Source organism: Cryptomeria japonica, chromosome 9 (assembly GCF_030272615.1).
Source record: "Cryptomeria japonica chromosome 9, Sugi_1.0, whole genome shotgun sequence".
NCBI classification, from domain to species: domain Eukaryota; kingdom Viridiplantae; phylum Streptophyta; class Pinopsida; order Cupressales; family Cupressaceae; genus Cryptomeria; species Cryptomeria japonica.
The window spans coordinates 433,535,240-433,561,818 of NC_081413.1; the positions used below are offsets into that span (position 1 = coordinate 433,535,240).

General features: G+C 35.6%; 1 protein-coding gene across 1 annotated transcript; it reads left to right on the plus strand.

Annotated features, from left to right (window-relative positions):
- The first annotated feature begins 8,989 nt into the window (after nt 1-8,989).
- Nucleotides 8,990-25,137, plus strand: LOC131077846 (kinesin-like protein KIN-13A). Its single transcript, XM_059210880.1, has 13 exons — nt 8,990-9,490; nt 10,294-10,547; nt 10,864-11,085; nt 13,172-13,363; nt 16,209-16,313; nt 17,612-17,689; nt 18,254-18,339; nt 18,490-18,648; nt 20,048-20,326; nt 20,429-20,647; nt 20,742-21,363; nt 22,956-23,021; nt 24,572-25,137. Exons 2-13 carry the CDS (start codon nt 10,356-10,358, stop codon nt 24,740-24,742), a joined length of 2,391 nt encoding a protein of 796 aa, XP_059066863.1. The 5' UTR covers nt 8,990-9,490; nt 10,294-10,355; the 3' UTR covers nt 24,743-25,137.
- Nucleotides 25,138-26,579: the final 1,442 nt, after the last annotated feature.

Here is a 26,579-nt window from a genome sequence, read left to right on the forward strand (position 1 = left end):
TCGACACCTGGATCTGGAAAGTAAGATTAAGGACTGGTAGTAGGTCAGTATTGAAGGCAATGCCATGTATAAAGTGGTCAAAAAGCTGAAGAATGTTAAAGATAATGTCAAGAAGTGGAATAAGGATTGCTTTGGGAACATCTTTACCTCAAAACCGACAACCCTCTTAGAACTCAAGGAAATCCAGGATGAGATACAGAACAATGGTTACACCTATATGTCTAGAAACACTGAAGATGTTATTCTTATGAGATATCATGAAATAATAGCTAAAGAGGAAACCTACTGGAAACAAAGATCGAGAAATGTCTGGTTAAAGGAGGGGGATAGGAACACTAAATACTTCCATATGTCCACCCTAAGACATAAGGCCATAATTAGAAATGTACAGATTAAAGTGAATGGCAGATGTGTTGAAGATGATGATTCCATGAGCAAGGCTGCTATGGATTTTTTCTCTGATTTACTTGCTAAGGATTAGAATTTGAATATACAGGCCCAAAGGGAACTTCTGGACAGTATACCTACCATTTTGGGGGATGATCAGAATGATCCTTTAACTATCATTCCTTCCCATGATGAAACTCTGACAGCTGTTAAGTCCTTTGAGGGCAACAAAGCCCCAGGTCCGGACGACTTTCCCATGTTCTTCTTCCAAATGTACTGGCATATTATTGGAGATGATGTTACCAGAGCTGTGAAAGAGTTTTTTGGTGCTAGAAAACTTTTGAAAGAAGTTTATGGTACTTTTATAGCTCTTATACCCAAAAAGATGGGGGCAGATTCAATGGATCTTTTCAAACCTATAAGCTTATGCAACTCTCTCTATAAGATTATCTCTAAGGTCCTTACCTCCAGAATTCTAAAATTGCTTCCTTCCATTATTTCGCCTCAACAAAGTGGTTTTGTCCCGGGAAGGCAAATTTTGGACTCTATCATCTCTGTTCATGAAAATATCCATTCTCTAGCCTTTTCTTAAAAAGAAGGTTTTTTTTTCTGAAACTTGACCTTTCTAAAGCCTATGATAGAGTGGATTGGGATTTTATGATGGATGTTCTTTCAGCTTTTGGTTTTAATCCTAGGAGTGTTGGCCTTATCAGGCAACTTGTTTCTTCGGCTACTTTCTCTATGTTAATGAATGGCTCCCCCTCTCCTTTCTTTAAAGCTTCAAGAGGTCTCAGGCAGGGGGACCCTCTATCTGCAGTGATCTTTATCATCATGGCAGAATGTTTGGGGAGATGTATTGGAAAGCTGGTTGAGAAAAGGGAGTTTTGTGGTTTGAATCCTTTTTCGGTAGATCAAATATGCTCTCATCAGCAGTTTGTTGATGATTCTATAATAATGGGAAAAGCCACTGTGAAGGACGCTAGAAGACTAAAAAAGGCTTTGGATAACTATGGAGAGGCTACTAGTCAGCTTATAAACTGGTCTAAAAGATTTGTTTATTTTATCAATACCCCAGAGAGAAGGAGGATTAAAATTAGTAACATTCTGGGTGGCCAAATTGGTAGCTTGCCTACTTCCTACTTGGGGCTCCCCTTAGGTCAAGATCCTCCAGATACCTTTTGGGGAGCCTTGGTGGATAAATTCCATAAAAAGTTGTCTGGATGGAAGGGAGCTCTACTTAGTCAAGCAGGTAAGGTTCAATTGCTAAAAACCACTCTTCAAAGTATCCCTCTCTATGCCATCAGTCTGTTTAAGAATCCTACTAAGTATGTTGAGGCCATTGAAAAAATTTAGAGATCCTTTTTATGGACAGGGGTTGAGGAGAAGAAGAGAATGAACTTAATTGCTTGGGAGAAGGTCTGTAAGCCTATGAATAAAGGTGGTTTGGGCCTTAGAAGAATAAGAGACATAAATGAATACCTTATGGCCAAGCAGATTTGGAGAGGATATAGAAATCAAGGAGAGTGGAAACAAATATGGGACAACAAATATAAAAGCCAATGTCCAAATGTTCAAAGTTTCCTCAAAGTGGAGATTATCCCAATTGGATCCAATATTTGGAAAAATGTCTCTAGGACTAGAGACCTAATTATCAAAGACACAAAATGGAAGTTGGGGAAAGGGAATCTTATTCAGTTCTGGGAGGACCCTTGGCTTTTGGAACTCCCTTTAAATGAAAACCCTGAGTGGAATAGATATCAGAACCAATGCAAGGAAAGATTTGGAACCAAGGTGGAGGATTATTGGAAAGATGGACAGTGGAAAGACTTATCTCAAGTGGATCAGTCTTTGGGTAGTTTGAACAAAGTCACGAACTCAGTGGTAAGGATTGAAGAAGAAGACCAATTAATTTGGAAACTCACAGCTAGTGGTACTTTTACTGTGGCATCTCTTTATCATCAACAATACAATAACATGGAAAGTCCTTGCTAGGCTAAAGCATGGGTGAAAGGTCTTACCCCCAAGATCAACATTTTCTTTTGGATAGCCCTTCAAGACAAAATTCTTACTACAGAAAATATCAAAAAAAGAGGTATCAGCATGCCAAGTTTCTATACTCTCTGTAAGCAGAATGAGGAGACAATAAATCATATGCTCTTTCATTGCCCCTTCTCAGCTGATGTTTGGGGAAGTTGTCTGGATCAATTCAATATCAGTTGGAGCTTCCCCAACTCGATTTAGGAGATTTTCAAGTCATGGCATCATCCTTCAAAAAATAGAACCACTACCTTATTATGGAGAATTGATTTACCTCACATGTGCTGGGGTATATGGAAAGAGAGAAATGATAGAATTTTCAGAGAAAAGAATACTAAGGCTAACATTGTGTTTGAAAAAATAAGAAGAAGTATAGTGGAAAATATGAATATTATAGGTGGTATTGATAATCCAAACACTAAGGAGGATCAATTTGTCTATTAAAAATGGAGATTAAAAGCTCAAGAGAGCATCCAGAGTAATCCTAGAGAGGGAGTGATATGGATCAGCCTGCCTAGGGGATGGATGAAAATCAATTTTGATGGGGCCTCTAAGGGAAACCTGGGGGTTGCAGGATGTGGAGTGGTCCTAAGGGATGAATGGGGAATATGTAAAATCATAAAATGTATTCCTATAGGAAATCAGACCAATCATGTTGCCAAAGCCATGGTGGCTTATCATGGGATTATCCTTGCCAAAGAAGCCAATTGCACTAAAGTTTGGTGTGAAGGAGACTCCTTAAACATTATCAATTGTTTAAATATGAAATTCCCATCGTCATGGTCGATTAGTAATGCCCTTAAAACTACTAGGAAAATCAGCGAAGAGTTTGAAATGTGTGTTTTTACACATGTTTACAGGGAGGCCAACTCTTGCACTGATTGGGCAGCCAACCTGGCTTGCCAATCGGGAGACATCATTACTAGTTATGGTGAAATGGAGATTGCAAGTGAAATGAAATCCTTGCTCAATTAGGACCGAAGCTATACAAGGCAACGTGATACTTTTAATCATTATTTCTAATGACCTTTCCGCCTTTTTTGATGCAGGGCTTGCTTGAAGATAATGAGCTATTAAATAGGTGTCATATCATTATTATTTGGCACGGATTATGGGCACTCTTACAGAATAACCACAAAAACCAGAGGAAAAATTATCAAAATGAGAGAACACATTGCAAGGAAGGTGCTAGAAAAATGGGAGGTAACAAGAAGAGATTTGAACCTGCTTCCTGCTCTGAATGGAGAAAGAACGAAGAAGTCTGGGGTATCCTTCAGCAGGGGGGTCTCAATGTTTTCATGGAACGACTAAATGGCAAGGACCCCACAATCACCAACTATTTCATCAAGAACTGGAAAAATTCTGATTGGATCACATATGATGAATGTAGATGAAGAGGTTATCGCTGAGGCCACGAGGATGACTACCGAGGGTATGAAATTTACAGGGACAGAGGGATATCAGATAAAGTAGCAGACAAGTTTCCTGTTATGAATGGTGAGAGAAGAAAGATGATCAAAACTAACAACTCCTACCACTCCCTGAAGAGAATTTGAAGGCCATGGAGGTTTGTCTTATTTGCTTCTATTGAATATATTACCTTAGATGGTAGGTTTACCAGGGCATATGGGCATCACTTCGTCCTTCTCAACCATTTCCGTCATGGAGAAAGGGTTAGCCTTCCCTATTACCTTGCCTGTTCAATGGATCATACTATAAAGGAGATCCAAAAGGACCCTAAAGGTGATCATGCCCTCCACCAGGGGCTTATGGTCCTGGTTTATAAAATGCTAAAGGGGAAGTGCATTGAAAAGCCTATTAAAGGCAAAAATGCCAGAGATGAGACTACAAAAAGTAAGGATAGTGGTTTCAACTTTGATTCAGAGACCGAGGGAGAGTCGGAAGAAACTAGCAAAAAAGGGAGGATTAGGGCCAAGAAGAGGAGGATTATTGTGGAATCTGAAATGTCGGATTCTGAAACTGAATCCCTTGAGGAAAAACCTGTTAAAAAGAGGAAAGGGAAAGCCTCTGGAAAGAAGGCTCAGAAAAAGAACACTAAAAAGGGTAGCAATTCTGATTTCAATTATGTTTTGGTTGAATCTGAGGAGGAGGATGATAAAAATAAGAGGATCGATAGTCAGGACAAAGAAGGGGAGGGTAACCCGGTTAAGGATAATTTGGAGACCGTGAATACCACTAGTCTGCATAACGAGGAAAAAGGGGGTCAAGGTGATAGTGGTGACAAAGATACTATTAAGGCTTTCTGTAAGACCATTGCTACTATGGTGAAGGATATTAATAGTTTGAAAACTAATACACAGGCCATGGCAAGAATTACAGTTAGTGACAAGCCCTTGGCAGAGCATGTTAAAGAGTTAGTGGCTGTTCTGCATAATGTGGAAGCTATTGAATGTATGGTTGGAAAAATCTTAGCAACAGAAAAAAAGGTCAATGAGATGGGAGATAGAAAGGAAATGGAAAACAAACTGAAAGATTTTGGCAGCAGAATTGACAAGCTGGAGCACAATGTCAAGTAGATTGTTGATCAAAATTTCCAAATCCTCAAATCTTCGGTGGACAACATGAACATCTTTATCAACAGGTTCGAGAATAATGCAGAGAAGGATGGTGATAAAGAGCAGATGAACAAGAAGGGTCATGAAAGGAGGACCAGAGCCAACATAAAGAATAAGGTCGACATCGATGGTCGTGAGCTGGAGGATATGAAGACCTCAGCGAACAACATGAAACAAATGGTTGTTCACGCTGAGGAAATTCTGAATAGTATTTAGTTCCAATTGTTGTCCTTGGTTCTTTCCTTTTGCTGTCTGTTTCGAGTTTTTAATGTAATGATGTATTAAGTTGTTCCCTTCCGGTGGGTTCATTTTGTCTTTTTGAAGTGATCAGTCACTTTTTTTAGCATTTCTGTTTTCTTGGCTTGTAAAAGGTTCGGGTACCTTTAAAATACCTGCTTTTACTTAATCAAAACATATCATAACTCGCTAGTTGTTGGATCATGGTTTTTTGTATCATCAATTGGTGTATGCTCTTGCTCTTTCTATAGGACCACTTGTTCTCTTGCAATAACATTCCAAATATGATATCAGTGGTTGACACATTTTGGTTGTCGAGGTCTCTTTAGCTAGTTGACTTGGAACCTTTGTTTTTAGTACTAATCCCTTTTGTGTTTCTTTTGTTTGCCTTTGTTTGAATTTTTTCCCTTTTGTTTGCTTTGATTTGTTTTGTGTGTGTGTCCTTCCTTGTATGTGATTGTGTGAGTTAAGACCCTAACATTGGGGGCTTTCTCTCTCAAACGAAGTGACATATTACTTTGTTGTTAATATTTCTCCTGGTTGCTCTCTCTCTCTCTCTCTCTCTCTCTCTCTCTCTCTCTCTCTCTCTCTCTCTCTCTCTCTCTCTCTCTGTGAGTATGAGCATAAGTTCATACTTCTGCTAAATTGGGGGCTCTTTTCCAAGCCTATATTTTGGTCTTGTTACTACAAAATTGTTGTCATATGTCGATATGGTGATCAAATCTTGTGTTGTGAGTCTGTGCATAACTAATTTTCCTTTGTTCCACCCATTTCCAGGTGGATTATGGTTCTAGATGTCATAGCCCCCCAGATTGGGCCCAATTTTGAACTTTTTGATGTGTTGGTTCCCTCTAGTTGATTTATGATCCTGATATTTGAATACGATCATTGAAGGTCGACCTACTTTATGAAATACCTTAGGAACCCTATATAAGAGCATCTTTCCTAATTCATTTTCATAAAGAATTACGGAGATCACCTCCTAGAGCAAGTATATGAGCGAATTACTTTAGATCTAAGCATTATGGAGCAAAAAGTTACAACAATCTTCATGCAAGTGAACTTTTATGATTGATTTTGTCTTGTCATGTCATGCTATTGCATCAACATTTGAGGGTCCTATCCAAAGAGCATCACATCATTATCGACAACATCAAGCTTGATGTATAATCTTATAAATTCAATATTTTACTTTAGATCTAGCCTCTGCCTTGCAAGGGTAAGTGAACTCTTTTCTATTTATCGTCATTATAGGGTTAAATCCAACATGGGGTTTGACTAAGGCAAACCCCTATACACCAAAAACTATTTTCTTATGTTATGCGTGTAGGTTTCATATTTTACAGAGAAGGATCATAGATTTAGAAAACACAGACTAAGACAAAGAGATCCGAACTTTAAAGAAGCATAAAACCCTAGTCAGTAGCAATTGTAATCAGTGTCTGACACTTTTCTGACAAAATTTAAGGAAAATAATATGTGTGACATCATGATCTAATTTTTTTTCACGATATTCACATCCAACACCTTCAAGTCAATGACACCTATTGACATGGACTGACACATTCGAGCTCAAATTGCAAACAAAAGTTCATTTCTAACTCTCATTTCCAAATATGTTCTCAAAGTTTGCATATATGCTTTGTAGCTTACTATTTATGCTAATTATTGCCAAATTCATCTCTTTAGACCTAGTTCTTACATTCTCTTATCATATCAAATCACTCAAGCAAAAGAATAATCAACCATTGTGCCCAACTTTCACCTAAGGGTATGAAGTTGGGCCCATTGATCATTCTTGAATGCAATGTTGATGTAAATGGGTTTTACTCCTAGTTTTGCATGATTAGATTAGTGAATCCCATTTACTGCTCTACACTTGTCAAAGTATTAGAGTTTCTTGGGCTTTGATACATTTGGTGCTCCTTGTTAACATTGCATTGCCTACATATGAGAAATGATCAGTAAAATTTCTTGAGCTAGGCCAGTTATGTTAGAAACTGTGTTTTTGCTATTTATTTTGAACCTTAATAGTTTTGGTTTTGGCCATTTTAGGGTATTGGAGTTAGGCCACATTTGATACTAAAATTCGGGTATTCAAGTTAGGCAAATTTTAATACTAATTTTATCAAGCTATTGAAGTTAGGTCAACTCCAATGCCGTGTTTTTAAGGGAATTAGAGTTGGGCCAACTCTAATATTTCTTCTTTTGGGGTATTCAAGTTAGGCCAATTTCAATATCAAGTTTTTTGAGGTATCAAACTCAATTTGTTGGGGTATTACGATGATATCATGGTTGAGTCAACTTTGATATTGATTTCTCAAGGTATGAGAGTTGGATCAACATTAATAGTGTGTATGGTGAAAATGGATAACAAATAACAACAATATTGAAAGGCTAAATGAATTCAACCACCAAACCCTAGCCTAACAATGAACAAAGATCCACCATAACATATGAAGATTACCTAAGACAATGCAAATCAAATGAAATCACAAAGATTATACCATCACATGTCCAATAGGGTTTTGATCTCCATTCTTCCTATCTCCATTGATCTTGCTTGATATATTTGCTCTCAGATTTTTATATGCACAAGAGCTCAACAAAGAACGGAATGTGGTTGCAAGTAGGATCGTAGTGTAGTCAATTGATCAAGTAGTTAGGGTTTGACAATGAAGAAAGCATCTTCTTAAATAGAAGACACAATATGAAATGGAGGGATAAGATTGAGAGGTGTAAAAAGAGAGGTCGGCTAGGATTAGAGGGTAGGTAAAGGAAATAATAAAATAATGAAAGGGGTAGGTAGTGTATGAATTAAGAGATGAATGACATGTGTCATGGGTAGAAAAAGCTAATGAATTAATTAAATAAATAAAGATTTATTTAATAAATAGAAGAAGTAGGATAATTAAATAAATAAAAATATTTATTTAATTTAGGAAAAGGATAATTTAAATAAATAAATGTATTTATTTAAATGAGAAATAAGGCTAGAAGAGGATAAATGAATTAATTAAATAAATAAAGATTTATTTAATTAATAGAAGAATTAGGCTTAGATAATTAAATAAATTTAATTAGACATGACAATTTTAGGTGTCTACAAATAGCATCTTGAGGTATTGACTTGGGGCATCATGTAGTTTAGCACTGCCAATTCCTTGCCATCAGTGCTAAATCAAACACATTCGATCAATAACAACATAAGGGATTGGAGGAGGGAGAAAACACCACTCACACAACCTTGACAATAGAACCTCCCTCCTACTACCACCTTTATATCTCTAACAACTTAATTTATTTTCTTATGTTTTGATATACATTTATCATCTAGATGATAATTTCATTTTATGCTTGAAAGAGTAGACACATTAATCCTCAATACTTCATTTTAAATTAGTTTTTAAGACATAATCTATTCCATCCCTTATTTAAAAAAATAAAATAAAATACAATTTTAACTCAATATTTATATACCTATAACTCTAGTTCATTAAAAGAAATTGCTACTTTAAATAGAAATATTTTTGTTTTAGCGAAATCTTAGACGCTTTACTTAACATTGAGGAGTGGAATCTTGTCTCAACGGTCGTAACCTCTCTTACCCATTAATTAGCAAGCTCTCTCGACAAGCCTCGTTTGCCCTTTTTAAATTGTACTTTTTTACTAATCAACCTAATTAGTGCTAAGAGCTGTAATTAACTTTTAATTAGCAGGCATAATATTCTATGGGTTCCCGCGTGCTCCGATACAGCAGAACCTTCTTTCGCCAGCGATTCTTTTTTGATGTTGGGGCCAAAATCCTACTTTAAATTATACGAGCACCTACGTACGGTTGTGGGTTTTCCAAATCTACGAGTTTTATTCCAAATTATCAGCATTTGTTACCCGATTTCGTACAGTTTAGTTCCCATTCAGTCAGATTTGGCACATGTGGAGGTTCCATCGCGCACAGCTTGTCTTGTTCTGCATTGGGATTTTTTTTTCCTTGTCAAAGTTGGGAGGATTTGAGTTGAATTTTGTGAGATTTGATAGCTTCAGGACTTGAATGATTTTTTCTCTGCACCCCCCGGCTTTGCATTTGAAAATCAAATGCATTTTGTTGAAATCTGAAGAAATTTTTCCTTCAGGGTTTGTTTTTCCTTTGCTGTCCAATGCAAAGGAGTGAGAGCGAAAAATTATAAGATCGGCTTGGTGCGCTCAGAGAACAGTTTCTTGCTCTAAACTGCAATTTTTCCCCGTCTTTAAAGGTATGCTTTCGGAGGCTTGGAGATCAGTTTGGTGTTTTTTGAGTGGCATTTGGCGCGATATTAAATTATCTCTTATTCTTGGAGGTTTTTGAGGTCCGCTTTGTGAATTCCAAGCTAGATTTGGTGCATTTTCTAATCCGTTGCTTTATAATAAGTTTTTATTGTTTAACTCTGAGATTTGTCGCTTATCTTGCCGTCTAAATGGCTTTTAGGCGATTGCTTCAGAAAAGTTGGGCTTGGACTGCTATTTTTTGATTTGCGATTTAATTTGCTTTTAAATTCAGTTATTCAGTAAGAAATTTTCTTCAAACGCCGGGTTTTGAGTTCGCGCTGGTACATTTTAGGCTAGATTTAGTGTATTTTCAAATAATGTCGTTTGTACATATATATATTTTTAGGTTACACCTCAGAGTACTTTTCATGAAAGATTTGGCATCTATTCAATTTCTTTAATTTTTTAAGAGCTTTATTGTTAGTCCTTGAGATTTTGAGTTCGGCTTGGCAAGTTTCAAGTGAGATTGGAATTTCTTTTTTCTTTTTATTACAGTTTTTTAAATCTGTTAAATTCTTTTCTATAATAAACTCTTGAACTTTCTCGATTTGATTATTGTGGCGTTGAGCGCGGCTTTGTATATTTTAAGCGATATTTAGTGTATTTCTAAAATGTCTTTCAAACAATTATTTTTTGAACATTTTTCTACGGCAACACCTGCAACTATTTTTATTTAATTTCCCTGGTATGCACATTAGATTTTGCAAATAAATTGTTCCAAGTTCCCAGATCTGTTGGTCACTTTTTGCAGGGTGGCATTAAGACACAGCATTGGCGCCCCAACGCCGCGTTTATCGCCACCTGGGTGGCCAGATGCCACAGAGCAGTGCCGCAGCTCTGTATGATCACTCCGCTTCCCTGCAGAGTGCAGGGAATTCGAGTGATGGGAGCAGTGATCCTGTCATGGCTCGCTGGCTCCAGTCTGCTGGCTTACAGCATCTGGCTTCCCCTGTGGCAGCATCCACTGCTGGTAATCATAGCTCCTTTCCTGGGTTCTTCTCACAGGTAGGTAGCTTGTCATCCCTGGGCTAGTGCGTGTTATCATTTTCATGAAAGATGTATCATTGAAGAAATGCTTTGAGTGTTAGACACGTCCAGAGTCCATGCAGTTAATCTCAAAAAAGATAATAAACAAAATAAGCATTAATGATAATAAACAAAATAAGAATTTTTGAAATGCTCACTTTTCCTCGAAATATCGAAGTACTTAGTAGATTCTGGTGAGAGATCAAGATAATTTTGTTCAAGTGTGCACAATTCCATAAAAAATGATACGTATCTTCAGGCAGTAAGAAATCTAGGATTTTGAAATATTGAACAGGGGTATGGCGGGCAAACAATGGATGAGAAGCAGAAACTCTATAGGATGCTAAAAAACATGAATTTAGGTGGCGATCCTGGATCCGAACCGGCCACTCCTATGCCTCAGAATTCCACGGGACTGTCAGCAATGGATGGATTCCTTACACCCGAGTTAAGGGGAGAGTTTGGAGCAGGGCTCTTGGATCTGCATGCTATGGATGATTCTGAGCTGTTTAATGAGGTTAGTATCATTCATTCATTTAATTACAAGTGGAATAGTCTGTTTTATTGGCAATGTAAATGTCCAGTAAGTTTTAAAATGTCCCATGATGTAGTTGCAACTTTTTGTAATGGACATGAATTATGTTAAATGGGTACTGGATTATATGAAAACAAAATGCTCAACCTCTCCCCTTGCAATGAACACCTTTATGAATGGAGGATTTAATTTGAAAACTTGCTTCATCTTGTCAATCTGGGTCATCTGGATTGCCTCATCTCTAACAAGTGATGTGCATTATCTGCTAAAAGTTTCCTCATGGCAGTTTGAGCTTGGGTGTCCTGATAATTGTGGTTTGGTTTTTAAGCACAAACTGTTATCAATGTTTCAAAGCCATCTTAGTTGATTTATGCTTCATTTCACGCTGATTAGTAGAGCTGCAAGTTAATCTTTGACTTGTGTAACTTCAGCCCTAACTATTTATACCCAATAAACTTAATGATATTCACTCTTTGCACCCTGGTTCTGTTGGCGAAGTTTGTGAATACAAGACACCATTCTGTTCTTTGACATGAAAAATGGGACATGTTCCTTCATGCTTTTATTTGTTTGTACTTTTTGCAGTCAGAGCTGTCACTGAATGCTTAATAGATAAATGTTATAACTGGTTTAATGTGTTCTATTCATTCTCCAGCCCATTTACACATTATTTTGCCCTTAAGACAATGCTATCCATTTTTTTTTCTGAATGACAAAACAAATTTGTCCTCCATCACTTCCTCGGTCTTTTTTGACAATGCAGCCATTGATGAGAATCTAAGAAGTTCATTATTGAGTATCATTGTTGTCGGTTTTCTTATGGCAGGGGAGAGCTTTGTAATGTTTATCCAATTCGGTCAATCTCATCAAGGAAACTAAGCTTTGTAATGTTTATCCAATTCGGTCAATCTCATCAAGGAAACTAACTGTTGGACCTAGGGAGCAACATTGTGATTATTAATTGTGTTTCTAGAATGGAGAGAATTTTTTGCAACCAGTAACATGTGCATGTCTCTCCACATTATCTGTACAGAATAGACTGGACATCTTGTTTACAACCTCCTCAATGACATTTGATGCAAAATATATAGTCTTGTTAACTAATAGATCCCTTTAGTATTTCGCAGATATAGAATTTACGAGGATAGATGCTCTGCTGCTGGTTTCATTGATTTCTCACCAAGGATAGTGAGGGAATGCTAGAATGTATTATTAAAATCATCTTGACTAGGAATCCAGAGGGGTTTTAATTTTCATTATGCTGGTAGATTGCTTGATCTTTAGTGTTTTTTGCTGCTTATCATTAATACAATGTCATTGAATTTTCTGGTCATCTTGACTTCTTTAGCCTTCAATGCCCTTATAGACAATTGAAATGTCATAAACATGTCAAACTTCTGACAAATGGATATGACTAAACACAGTCTTTTCCAGAAGTTTTACACTCAGATGGTTTGCTGCATAGTTGAAAAAGTTGGACTTGGCAATAACTCAGTTTACCCAAAATCTTCAATCTCTTGGGACTTGGCAATAACTCAGGGAAAAACTTGACAATAACTTAGCAAATTTTCCCAACAAAGGTTTTAGTTCGATTGAATGGAGAATTTTTCTAGACAAATACATTACATGGTAAAAAGAATTGAGCAAATTCTTTGTTTGATTTGAGATTGTTGATATAAGGTTAGGTAGAAGCAAGGAAAATTGGATGATGTTGTCTTACCATAAGGAGTTTGTTCATTTATAGGATGTTGAGAGACACATACTCGAGATTTATTGATGTAATTCAACATCCTACTCTTGGACTTGGGAATTGCTTTTAGAAACTGGCGAAAGCTTTCTAATAATTAAAAATATAGCTTTTTCTTTTTGAAAATATGTCAAGAGATATGTATATAGTTAGTTTACATTTATATATTGGAATTTTAAAATGAATAGCTGTCTTATCATCATAATTAGAGTGACATACATTGACAGTGTCTAGTTAACAAAGTTAGGTTTCTTATTTGTGATTAACTTGCAAAATGCATCAAATTTAAAGATGATAGTCGTGGACTCCACTTTTTGACAGCATGCAGGTTCTGAACCATTTGAAGCATCACCATTTGTTCCTATGGTTGAGAAGGGATATGAAAATGATTTTGATATGGGAGTTACTGGTAAGCAACAAAAGGCACAAATGGAGACGCTGTTTACATCCTCTTCTATGGTTGAAAGAGAAAATGGTGGAAAGGATGGCAATCTGGCGAAGATTAAAGTTGTGGTATGGAACTTTAGTTTTTGTTTTGTTTTGGTTGAATGATTTAAATATATTGTTAATTATTACTATTAGTATTAGTATTAATTAGTGTGCAGAAAAATGTACAAAATGTAAAGGAACTGAGAATACTGTTTTTTTTTTTAATGTCAAAATATAATTTCAGTATTCTCTAAGGAACATAATACAATATTGCTCTTTATGACTGATTTGCCATTTTTCATAACGGCAATAGAAGATGTCAGGCTACAATTTATAAACATACATGCTATTTTTAAACATGAAAATAAACTAGACTTTTGGTAAACTATAAATGGTACATGATATTGTTAAACCAAACTGGTTGCCCTTGTAATTACTGCTGTGATTCTTGCTGTATTGTTTTCTTAAGAATGGCAAACTGTTGATAATAATAGGGTATGATGGAATAACATGGGCAATCTGCAGAGTGGATTGGAAGTCAGGAGTAAAATGCTTAGGCTGATGTTTTCCATCACAGAAATAAATTATTATTGCCCACAAGTGCATAAAATAGGTCAACCCAACCGAAAAGTATAAGTTACTGTGACTAAGGAGTGCCAAAGAGGATTGCTGGAAAAAACAGTGTAAATAAGTTAAAGCTAAAATTTGGAGTCATTGGGACCAGATAAGATGATGTTAAAATCAAATTGGTGAATCTTAAGCAAGTCAGCACACAAAAAAGTCGATGTAATAAATATTAAAAACTGATCCATTGAAAAGATATAGACAGTCACCATGAAACTTGGGTGGGGGATGATAACCCTTTACCCACATCTCCTCGTGATTATTTTTAAAAGTAATGTAGCTACACCCTTATTCATATAATTCCACATTATATCAAAGTGATACCCCACCTTGTACTGGCATCCCATGTCACCTTCTAACAATGATTTCAAATTTGTTTAGAGATTAAATTTCCTATTTCTTTTGGAGTCTTGAGTGTAGTTCGTTGCAACCTCCAGGTTTTTACCTGTTTGTTTACCATCGAAGGCTGTTGTTTTATAAAGATCCTTTGGAGTTCATTTGTTGCATCCTTTATTGTCCTGTGATCTCAGTATCTACAGGAGACAATGCTGTTTAAATTTGAGACTGCAGCTAATGTTGGATATTAAGAAGGAGAACAAGAAGAGTTGAATGAAGCAATGGTTAATTTAACGGAGTAGGGGTTGTTCCTGAGGCCTGTATTTCATGATGGGTGATGTTGAAAGTTGGGGAGCTTTGAAAATTATTTCTGTTGGGTCTGAAGTAGAAATGAGATGGGAGCCACAAAGGGAGCCACAAAACGTCTTGTTTTTTGCTTTGGACCGGTGCAAAAGTCATCCTTTCTATTTTTAGCTGCCGAATTCCAGGAGATATAGAACACCAATTCTTCTCACCGGTATATAACATCTGAATTGCTGGTTTGTTATGGCCAGGTTCAGCCATACATATTTATATATTATAAAATAACCAGAATTTGTACAGAATAAAATTCAGAAGACAATTAACAATTGAGAATTCAATATCAATTTTCAATTGTTAAACGTAAGTTAAAGTGGTTTATATTAGAGTGCAACTGGACATGGAAAATCATTACAAATCATAATTATTGTTTTCTGATGAATGAAATGGACTTTTACAAGAGACATTAGCTAAACTGGGGAATGTGTCTATGGAATTGCTCTTAAATCCATTTTATTAATTGGCAGTCAAATCCAAATTGTAGTAATATTTGTAATTTAACACCCATTCACATTGATCGAATGCTTTAGCCATATCTAATTTAATAGCCATAGTTGGTATTTTACCTGTCGTATTAACAAAATGGCGACGAGTGTGCTGTGAAGATTCTGTCACTTCAACAATAAATCTAGAAAAATAGACATGATATTTCCAATTTCTACAATAGCTGAATTTGAATGCTTCTGGCAGAAAACTGTGAACACATTTTTCTGCCAGAAGCATTCAAATTCAATGAATTTACAACTAATCTTTGATATAACAATGCATGTACATATGCTACCGTCTTCTCAGATGGAAGAACCATTTGTGTGATGCACATTTCTTTAAAAATTTAGTTGTTATTCAAAGCTTTCCTAATTATAAGCCACAAAACCTATTGTTGTAGGGTCCAGGAACTTTAAAGAATTGGGCAAGATAACCATGTGGCGCTAACCACTTGTCTATGAGCAACTAAAATATGGTTTAAGCAATGAGTCAGATAACGATGTGGCTCTGACCACTTTTTTTCTGAGCAACTAAAATATGGTTTTTGCTGTTCTGCCTTGGATATGTGCACCGTGAAAATGTCACTCTTTGGCTGTATTATTTCTTGGGCTAACCAAAGATCTTCAGCATATTCCATATGCTCTGAAAATAGTAAAATGAAAGAACAATAAAGTCTACTGACACTTGTCAATTCTGTCACTCGTGAAATGGTATCAATTTTGTTTTTGACCTCCACGTACATGGTGTCCTACTTTGTATTTCAGATTTCATTGTTTCTGCTACACCATATATCAATTGTTGTCTGTTGCATTGTGATTTTCTGCGATCCAAAAATTACTATAATAATATGTTCACATTTAAGAAATTTATTTTTAATAAATTCTGTAACAGATTTAACATACTTATTTCAAAATATTTACTGAAGGTAGGTTGTGCAAAAAGGTTGTAACTTTCACTGTCACTTATCTTTGCTTGATGCTTGTTATGTTCTAAATTTTCCTGATTTGATAGGAATTCTCCCTGAGAGGCTTTTATGCTGATCACCATTTTTCCAAAATCATATTTTAGTTTTTACCTGAACTTAATGAAAATGTGTTGCTGAACTTTGGCCGTGTGACTGCAGGTTCGGAAGAGGCCTCTGAACAAAAAGGAGATAGCTAAGAAGGAAGAAGATATTGTCACTGTTAACGATACTTCATGTTTGTCTGTTCATGAGCCCAAATTAAAGGTTTGTCTGATCATTCCTAGGATATTACTATTGCAAGACTTTTATGGTATGCTTTATAGTGTTATCCAAAAAACATTGTTTGGTCTTAGAAACTATGATTCCTTTATGCGATGGATTTAACATATGTATAGCATATTATGTCGAAGACTTTTCTTAGTAGTCTCTTTCTTTCATTACTTATAACTTGTGCTTCAGTTCATCAGAAGTAGCACCATTTAATAATAGTGCCTATTATATCATTTATATTATTTGGTACCTTTTTCTTGTTTTGGATGTCACAGTGTATGAAAATTGTATTTTTTTTCCTCTTTTATATGGCAATTAGGAATTAAAGAGAGACAGTAAAACTTATATTGTCACTGTTAGCATCAGAGTCCAAGTTGCACATTGTTTCGATAATGTTGTAGCTAAGAGCAGTCCTAATAAATACATAAAACAAAAGCGATGAGGAATCCCCATCTACCAAGAAACTGTAATGAACTGTTCCTTTCCCAGCCATATCAAATTGGCTATACTGCGGCATCTGTTATTTTGTGCCCTATCTTAGGGGGCCCAGAATAGTCTATCCACATTCTGATTTTAAAATACTCAGTCATTCCAATGTCTTTTGGGAATCCCAGCAGTTTTTTGTTTGTTAATTTTAACAACAATTTTTTCTGACATAGTCAAGTTGTCTGCTAGTGTAGTTTGATGTCCCCAGAATAGTCTACCCACCTTCTGATTTTTAAATACTCAGTCATTTCAATGTCTTTTGGGAATGACACCCAGCAGTTTTTTGTTTGTCAATTTTTAACAACACTTTTTTCTGACATAGTCAAGTTGTCTGCTAGTGTAGTTTGATGTCCAAGCTAGTAGGATGTTTATGGAAGTGTTCTGAAAAGTATGTGGCTTTCCCCATGGATAACACCTTTGATAAATCTTCAATAAATCTTGTTCATCTTCCTACTCATTGCTATTGTTAGTTTCTAGAGCGGACTTAGGTCCATAGTACTACCCATTTCGTTACTTATGTTATCTATTTTAAATTTGGATAAATGGCCTGATTAAATTTGGTAAATAGCTGGGACTAAGCTGATAGTAAGTACTTGATGAATGGGATCTGTTGGATTATTGTCCTTAAGCAAATGTCATGGTTTTAGATATGCATAATACTTCCAATCCAGTTACTGGGTAAACAGAGGATTGCTTTTTGGTTGGAACATATAAAGATATTTGTCAAAATTGTCTGGTTTAGGTAACCGCTCTAAATTGCACATGAGAAGATCCTTAAGTCTACTGACAAGTGTTCTGATATGTAGGTGGATTTGACAGCATATGTGGAAAAACATGACTTCGTGTTTGATGCTATTTTAGATGATCATGTCACAAATGATGAAGTAAGTTTTTTTGTTTTGTTTTAACTGCTGTAATATTTCAAGTTTTGCATTGATATAACTACTTTTAGTTACACTGGTATTTAGACATGCCAAAAGAAAACTGTAGCATTCTTGTATTTCTTTCAGCATGTTTATAATTGTCTCCCGTGTTTACATTTTTGATAGACTGACAACTTATTTAGTTATTTTTAGTTACACTGGTATTTAGACATGCCAAAAGAAAACTGTAGGATTCTCGTATTTCTTTCAGCATGTTTATAATTGTCTCCCGTGTTTACATTTTTGATAGAATGACAACTGCTGTAATGTTTCAAGTTTTGCATTGATATAACTACTTTTAGTTACACTGGTATTTAGACATGCCAAAAGAAAACTGTAGCATTCTCGTATTTCTTTCAGCATGTTTATAATTGTTTCCTGTGTTTACATTTTTGATAGACTGAACTTATTTTTCTGTTTTGAAGAGTTTGAAAACAATGTTGCCATGGAGACAATGGAGTTCCTGTGTACTAAATTTTTATGTTGACATGTATTTTTTGGTTTCTTAATGATTATCATGATCAGGTTTATCGAGTTACTGTGGAGCCCATTGTTCCTATTATTTTTCAGCGTACAAAAGCTACCTGCTTTGCATATGGTCAAACAGGCAAGTTTCAATTTGACTATTGTGTTTGCATTTGGACAGGAAAGAGCTGTCAGCTTACTTGAGTTGGTTTTTACTGAATGTCAGGTTCTTTTTGTTGTGCACTATAGTGAGTTTTTTCAATATTGATGTATTGGATTGTTATGTTTTTAGGTAGCGGAAAGACTTATACGATGCAGCCATTGCCACTGAGAGCTTCAGGAGATATACTTAAGTTGATGAGCCAACCTTACTACCGAGATCAAGGATTTCAATTGTGGCTTAGCTTTTTTGAGATTTATGGAGGCAAATTATATGATCTTCTTAGTGACAGAAGGTATTCACTTTTGACATGCTTATTTGTTAATTCATTTCCAGTGCATGCTAGTTAAAAAGGATAGTTCATGTTGTACAGGAATCTCTGAAGTGGTTACTTAATTTTTTTTTATCTGTTAGTGAAACAAATTGTTTCAATTTACTTGTTTGGCCTGCAATTATTTTTAAGCAACTGTGTCAGGAAACTGTACTTTTCATTTTTCAAATGAATTCTAAACTTTTTACGGAATTGCATTTCAAATTTCCAGTTTCCTATAAGACAAACCTCGGCAGTTTCATATGCAGATTCTATATTTCAAGGAATTGTAAGAGGTTAGCCTCTTCCATGGGACTCTGTTTGAAGTGTGATGTCAACAATCAAAATTAATATTTGACATGGTTTTGTTTTGTCAGAACACTGTGAACTTTGATAGTCAAACAGAATACATACACTCTTCCTCATGGCAGAATCCAAGTTCAAGTTTTTGCTTCTTCAATTTTTAATTACAATCCTTGCCTTTTATGCATATGCTTTTACACCACTCTGTCCAAGACTATGTTGTGGCTGGTTATGCATGTTTGTTCTGTATATCAGTGGCAGACTGTGGTTGACCAATTAATCCATATCTTGAACAACTCTCAATGTGCAGGCAATCACTTATTTCCTAAGTCATTTTAATTCTCCTATGAACTATTAAAATGAGAGATCATAAACCATGCTTGTACTATGAATTAAGGAATATAGGAAAAATGATAAATTAATAAAAAAAGTCGACAATATTGCTAAGTATCTTTGGTCTCTCTTTCTCTATATGGATTAATTCGTGGGGAATTTTATTTGATCCCCACTTCTCCCACCTCCGCCCCCACACCCTGGAATAAGTACTTGTACAACATTACAGAAATACAAAAAGACAACCATACCAGTCGGAAATTGAAAGCATGAACCAAAAACTGGCAATGTATGTTCTTTATTAATTATTATTATGGAGATCATAAAGTTCGTGAGTAAACATATATCCTGTTCTAGGTAATATCTCATGTTAACTGTATTATTTTATAAAAGGAAAGGTCTGGTCCATATTACTACAGGGAAAAAGTTTACAGCACAAGTGATATTTGGTCAAATGACATGATCTTTTCAATTACATTGACCAAAGCAAAACATTCATTCACCAAGTAAAACCTGACACCAGAATCATTTTTCATTTGAAATATTTAGACCATAGAGTTGAATGTGGTTGATGCATGATCATGTTTTGTTCTATACATCCTCTAGTGGATGATATTTAATTTTGTAAGTTGTTCTGCCCTAGTCTGTTATATCTTTGACTTGAGAATCCAAAAGGTCCTTGAGTATGTCTTAAGATGGGGCACATGCTAAGTGGAGTGCTAATTCTGTTTCCTGTAAAATGAACTAGGAAATTGTGCATGAGAGAGGATGGCAGGCAACAAGTTTGCATTGTTGGCTTGGAAGAATTTGAAGTCTCAGATGTACAAACTGTGAAGGAGCATATTGAGAAAGGGAATGGATCTCGAAGCACCGGTTCAACTGGAGCTAATGAAGAGTCATCAAGGTCTCATGCCATCCTGCAACTTGTAATTAAGAAGCAAGGTAAAATAACTGGGAAGCTGTCCTTTATTGACCTTGCTGGAAGTGAGCGTGGAGCTGACACAACTGATAATGACCGTCAAACAAGGTTTGGATAAATTTATGATTTTTTGAATTGATGTACAAGAGTGTGTTTATCTCTAATGATTGCATATTTGAATTTCATGATTGCTTTGACTCTTTTTGTCAGGATGGAGGGAGCAGAGATCAATAAGAGCCTTTTGGCTCTCAAAGAGTGTATAAGAGCCCTGGATAATGATCAAATTCATATTCCATTTCGGGGAAGCAAGCTGACAGAAGTGCTTCGTGATTCATTTGTGGGGAATTCACGGACTGTTATGATATCATGTATTTCTCCAAACACGGGCTCCTGTGAACATACACTTAATACTTTGAGATATGCAGATAGGTGTGTATTTGATGTTCTTAGTATGACCATCACTACTTATCTTTTAGTTTAAGCACTGAGTGGATTTGTATTCAAATTGATGGGATTCCTGCAGGGTCAAAGGGCTCTCAAAGAGTAGTAATTCAAGAAAAGATCAGAATGCAATGAATGTTGCTGTTCCTTCCAAGGATTCAGTATCCACATCAACAAATATGTCACCAACTTTGTATCAAGGTCATTCAAGAGAGTTTTCTGATAATGGTGGAATAACTTCTGCAGAAAATAATAGAAGACCCGTGGACAGTTTGCCATATTATAATCAAGTGGAGGACCTTGACAGACATTCGTCTAATTTATCATCAAATTTTTTGTTCAGCAACAATCAAGAAGGTGGATTTTCAAGCAATGTTGACAAGGATAGAGTTTATATGAAAGAGGGTGTTGTTGGTTCTGGGGCCACTCGGAAGTCCATTAATGTTGGCCAAAATTCGTTTGATTTGAATGAAGAAGATAAAATACAGAAGGTTTCTTCGACACGGCAGAAAGTAAGCAAAGAAGAAAAACCAGATAAGCAGATGAGTTGGGCCTCTAAGGGAGATAGCAAGCCTGATGTTTTTAATGCAGTAAAAAAGAATCAACAGCTATACAAAGAAGATCATGCTTCAAATAATGCATCCTTAAGACTCAAGGAGTGCGCACCAACTGAATATGATAGTGATATAAATGCCATCCTTAAGGTATAAAGCTTGACAGCTTAAATATTTGTGCACATGGTTTTATTGCTTTCATTTTATTGAACTCCAATATAGGCTTTTAGCCTTCCCTAATATCACTATATTACATGGAAGAAATGGTAAAAGCTGATAGTGCATGGTTTATATCACTATATTACATGGAAGAAATGGTAAAAGCTGAAAGTGCATGGTTTATTTTTGTCTTTTATATCCACCTGGCTTTTAAAACTTTTTCATTTACCTCATTATGCCTTTTGTTGCTCGGATATTACTTTGATGAGGAACTTATCCACGATTTTGCATGGGACCATTTTCTATGCAGACATTCTCTGTTTGTGCCGATTATTATAGACGTCTATATATGCCTTCATAACAGCTTTCTTTTTATTTGGTAAATAACCATTGTTGGGCCCTTGGGCTTAGATGCACTAGCTAGGGTTCTCATTGAGGCTGATTTCACCCAAGATCTGCACTTACTCTGTACCACGGGACATGCTAAACCCAATGTGTTGGATGTGATATTTTATGCAATTTCAAAACGCTATCTGGTCTGCATTGAATTTGAACCTAGGGATTTGATTTGGAAGCCCCATTGCTCCGTTTACTTGAGTTCATCCCATTCAAGTGGCTTTATTGTACTATTTTTTTTTAATTCATTTTAGAGTCTTAGACATTGGTTCTTTCATTTATCATTTTGTAATTATCTTTTTGCAAGCAATGTATATCCAATAGAGATTTTTTATGGTATTTTATTAAAGCACAACAACTGAACATGATAGGGATATAAGTACCATCCTTCAGGTGTACAGTTCAACAGTGTGAATATTTATGAACATGGATTGCAAGTATTTATGAATGTGGTTTTCTTGAATCCGTTGTCATTAACTTCAATATACATTTAGCGTTGCCTAACATCACTTGATTATGTGGAAGAAACGGTAAAAGGTGAAAGGGCATGTTTCAGTTTCGGTTTTTATCTTCCCATGGCTTCCAAAATTTTTCTGTTTTCCTCATTATGCCTTTCGTTACTCGAATATATGATGCAGCCTTATTTATTTGATGAGGAGCTCAATTATGGTTTTGCATGGGACTATATTATCGGCAGACAATCTCAGCTTGTGCTGATTTTTATACTGTATATATGTTAGTATCTATGTGATAGATGCGTTACTGCAGCCTTCACAGCAGGTTTTGTTCTATTTGGTAAACTTCCTTTGTTGTGTAAGCCTTGGGCTTAGCTGATCTACCAAGGGGTGTATCTCTTCTGTTAAAATCACACAAGACCTGCACTCGGCTCTGTTCTATGGGAAATACCAAATCCAATGAGTTGAATGTGGTACTTTATGTGATTTCATAACTTTATGTTGTCTGCTGGGAATTTGAATCTTGGGGTCTGATTTGGAAGCCCCATTGCTCCATTTACTTGTTCATCTCATTCAACTGGCCTTATGGAATATTTTTTAAGTTCTTTTTTAGGCAATTGGTTCTTCCATTTGTCATTTTGTTTTGCCTTTTTGCAGGCAATTTATATTGGAAAGTAGATTTTCTATGGTATGTTATATTTTATTAAAGCACAATTCTGGTTTTGTGTTCAGGAGGAGGAGGAATTAGTGGCAGCCCACAGGAAGGAAATTGAGGAGACAATGGATATAGTGCGCGATGTGAGTTTTATATTATGATGGGCATTGATTGCTTTGATTGCACTATGTCCTTGTTAATATAGTTCATTTTTTTGGTTAATATGGTTCTTTTATTTGCAGCATAATGTCTACATATTTTTTTCCTTGCATTTGACAAGAAAAATTAAAATAGTAATTGTGGATGGGTGTATTCTCTCTGATTATGAAGAGTAAGCTTTAATGCTTCTAATTCTTTTTGAACATTATGAAAATTGATGTCAATGCTTTCAATTGCAGATTGTCTGCCCAATCCTCACCAATTACATGGAGAAGCTTCTTATTAGATTTCAAATTATCCTGTCCCGAGTTTGTGTGAATATGAATTTACTATTTAGTGCATAATTTATTAGTTTATGCTAATTGATTTGATCTTTTCACTTTTAAGCCATCAGTGCTCCCATTTAGCTTATATTCTCTCAGAATGTATTCACAATTATTAGAAACTAATGTTGGGATTGATTTCTAGCAGCTTAAAACTGGATACATGCAAGCTTCTGTATACCTGTTTAATCCTTATGATTTTGCTCCTTTTGTTTAGACTAGTGCCTTTAGGAAAGTGTAAAAAATTAAAAAGGGTCCAGACACTTTTCTGCCTTTCCTTCATTGTTCTTAGGCTTCTCGCCATATTTTGTTTTTGTTATTTTGTCTTAGGAAAAGTTGGATGCAGCAGTTTTGTAAACAGGGAGTGCCCATTCCTCTTTTAAATGCTTTTGAGTTTTCTAGTGGAAACAGACTTTTTGCAAGTAGGAAAAAAATAGATCAACCATAATTTATAGAAGGTTATATGATTCTCATGATTTCTGTGTGAACATTTAGAATATCTTGGATAGGTATGGTTTTAAACTTTTTCTCAAAAAAATGGTTTTCTTGGCTTGCAATTTTCTGATTTAAATAAATTTTAATGGTATCTTTCTGTCTTCAGAACATGCTTTTATCTATTGAATGAATATGCAGCTGGGAAAATTTAATGCCGTTCTGGTTCCTCTTGTTTTGTGAATATGAGGTTTGGTGCCCAGAGTTTCCAGTTATACAATTGTGAAGTATGGCATTTTGCTTGATCATGGGGATAATAGATTTTACTACCTCTGTTAATCCTAGCAGAATCAATTTATGGGATACTTGATTTAGAACATTGTTGGGCCACAAACTTGCGTTAATGCACACTAAGAAGTAGTGGTAACTCTAAGAAGTAGCGGTACCTCTAGTTCTTGATTGACAATCACTCCTAACTTGCATTATTGGTGTATTTATTGTGGTACTTCTGTGAATCGTTGGGAAGCAGTGATTCCTTTATCATATTTTATATAAAGTCTGTTTTGGTTAAGGTATAAGAGCATGACACGTAAGACTCCGTAATTATGATAGGTCAAAAGGAGGAAAAAACAGTTGTAATTTCCTTCATTCGAATAACTGAGACTTGACTAGTTGTATTGATTGACTAATTTGCAATTTGTGAATCTCTTTGTGGAAGATTTCTATGTATAAAGAATGCATGTAAGTATGATCTGATTATTTTGAGTTATTGCGTTCAGGAAATGCAACTTCTATCAGATGTTGAGATGCCGGGTAGTCACATAGATGAATACGTATCCAGGTTAAGTCAAGTACTAGCAATAAAAGCAACTAGTGTGAGGAATCTGCAGCGGCGACTGGCAAGGTTTCAGAAAAATTTGAAGGACCAAGACATATTAAGCTTGAAATGATCTTTTTTTAAGCATTCAGAAACTATACATTTTTGTTATGTTTTCTTTGTAGGTGGTACATTTTGCTGATGGCAAGTCATATTACTGTTGTCTTCTTGAGAATGTCTAGTTTGGTTTGCCAAATTGCAAATATGTAGAGAATGATATTCATATCTATGTTGTACTCTATATGGATATGTAGACAAAAATCTGTAACTCAAAAGTAGATTGTATATGAAATTTTATTCTGTAATGCAGTAGATTGATGGTTTCGACTTGCCAAAATCTACTCTTAGTTCTTGCCAATTTATATCAGAAAGCATGATGTTATGGTGAGAGAGATGGAAGCTCCCTTTGAGTTGTTTGAAAGTTAACTATTAAGATATTTCTATTCAATTTAATTGTTTATTATTGGCTTTTCTTTTGTATATGCAACATGGTTGTACATTTTGCTGAGGATTTAGCTGCTATATACAAGTTTTTATTAATCTGCTGCGTAAAAATGGCAAAAAGAGGCCAGTCATGTACAAAAGGTACATATAGCTTTTAAAGTCACCACCAAGTGGAACACTGGCAAAAAAGAGGCCAATGATGTACTAAAGGTACATATAGCTTTTTAGGTCATCACCAAGTGGAACACCAGCATGAGGCCCCTGTTGTGGAAGCTTGCAAGGGGGTTGTTATCGATTACCTTATATTATGAAGTTACTCTGTTGTGCCTTCTTTTTCAGCCGTGAGAATGCCTCTTTTGAGTGCATTTTATATGCAAATCTCAGCAATCTTTGTTGATGGTTTTCAAGGCCTATAAATGATATCTTTTAGCAAAATCAATGATAGTGGCTTAGACACTGAATATTTTAATGACGACGCATAAGTATATAAACACGATGCACAATTTTTCAACGCTATATAGTATTTTGGGTAAGGCTTGCAGGAACAAATTCCAGAAAGGCAGTGGATGGAATGAACACTTGAATGACTAGAGAGATTGAAAAGAAAATGTTCAATGTTGGATATATGCAGTGGATTGAAACCTTGTATAATATTAGGAAGGCTGCTCTAGAATGGGCTAGAAGCAACTTGGTATTCTTCGTAGATATGAGCTTTGTACTCGATTTCATAATTTTTCTTTATATGTGAAAGTATATTGATTCCTCAATGTTGCTTTATTTAGGAAATAGATCAGTTTTTTATTGGGTTTTGGAGATTTCCATTGTCTATTTAAAAGCAATAATTATTTACATTCAGTCCGTGACTGAAATAGAGATGACGTAAACGCTCCTACATTTCTGTGTACTTTGACAAATCGCAAACCAAAATGCTCGAGGTGATTATTAAAAGCGCCAAAAAAAACTTAAGCACTAAGGTAAAGTATTTTATCGATTGCAACATGCTAAACTTAATAGGCCCAAATCTATTCGTTGATGCTAATAGTATTATATGAATAGACTACACGGGTTTTATGCCCCACATTATGAAATGCATGTGATTAAGCAAGAAGGTAATGTATTTTATACATTGTAACTACTTTACTTATAGCCATTATATGAGTAGACTACACGGATTTACTTGATAGGATTATATGAGTAGACTACACGGGTTTTCTGCCCCACATCATAAATTGCACATGACTTGATATATCTATTGAAAGACCTAGCAGGTCTTTATTATTCTATTAGTTGGTGATACTATGTAAATGTGGTTATACAAAACTATTATGCGTGTAAGATACTTGCCCAACACGATGGTGATACTATCTAAATTTGGTTGGCCAAAACTATTTGCCTGTCAGATACTTGCCCAACACAGAACAGTTTGTGGGCCATTGGTTCCGTAGCCCATTATCTAGTGTGGGAAA

Bases quoted from the DNA above. Each gene is read 5' to 3' on its own strand.
- LOC131077846 (XM_059210880.1), top strand. From the start codon at position 10,356: ATGCCACAGAGCAGTGCCGCAGCTCTGTATGATCACTCCGCTTCCCTG. The intron at 16,314-17,611 runs GTTTGTCTGATC...TCTGATATGTAG, and splicing joins TTCATGAGCCCAAATTAAAG to GTGGATTTGACAGCATATGT. The intron at 23,022-24,571 runs GTGAGTTTTATA...TATTGCGTTCAG, and splicing joins CAATGGATATAGTGCGCGAT to GAAATGCAACTTCTATCAGA.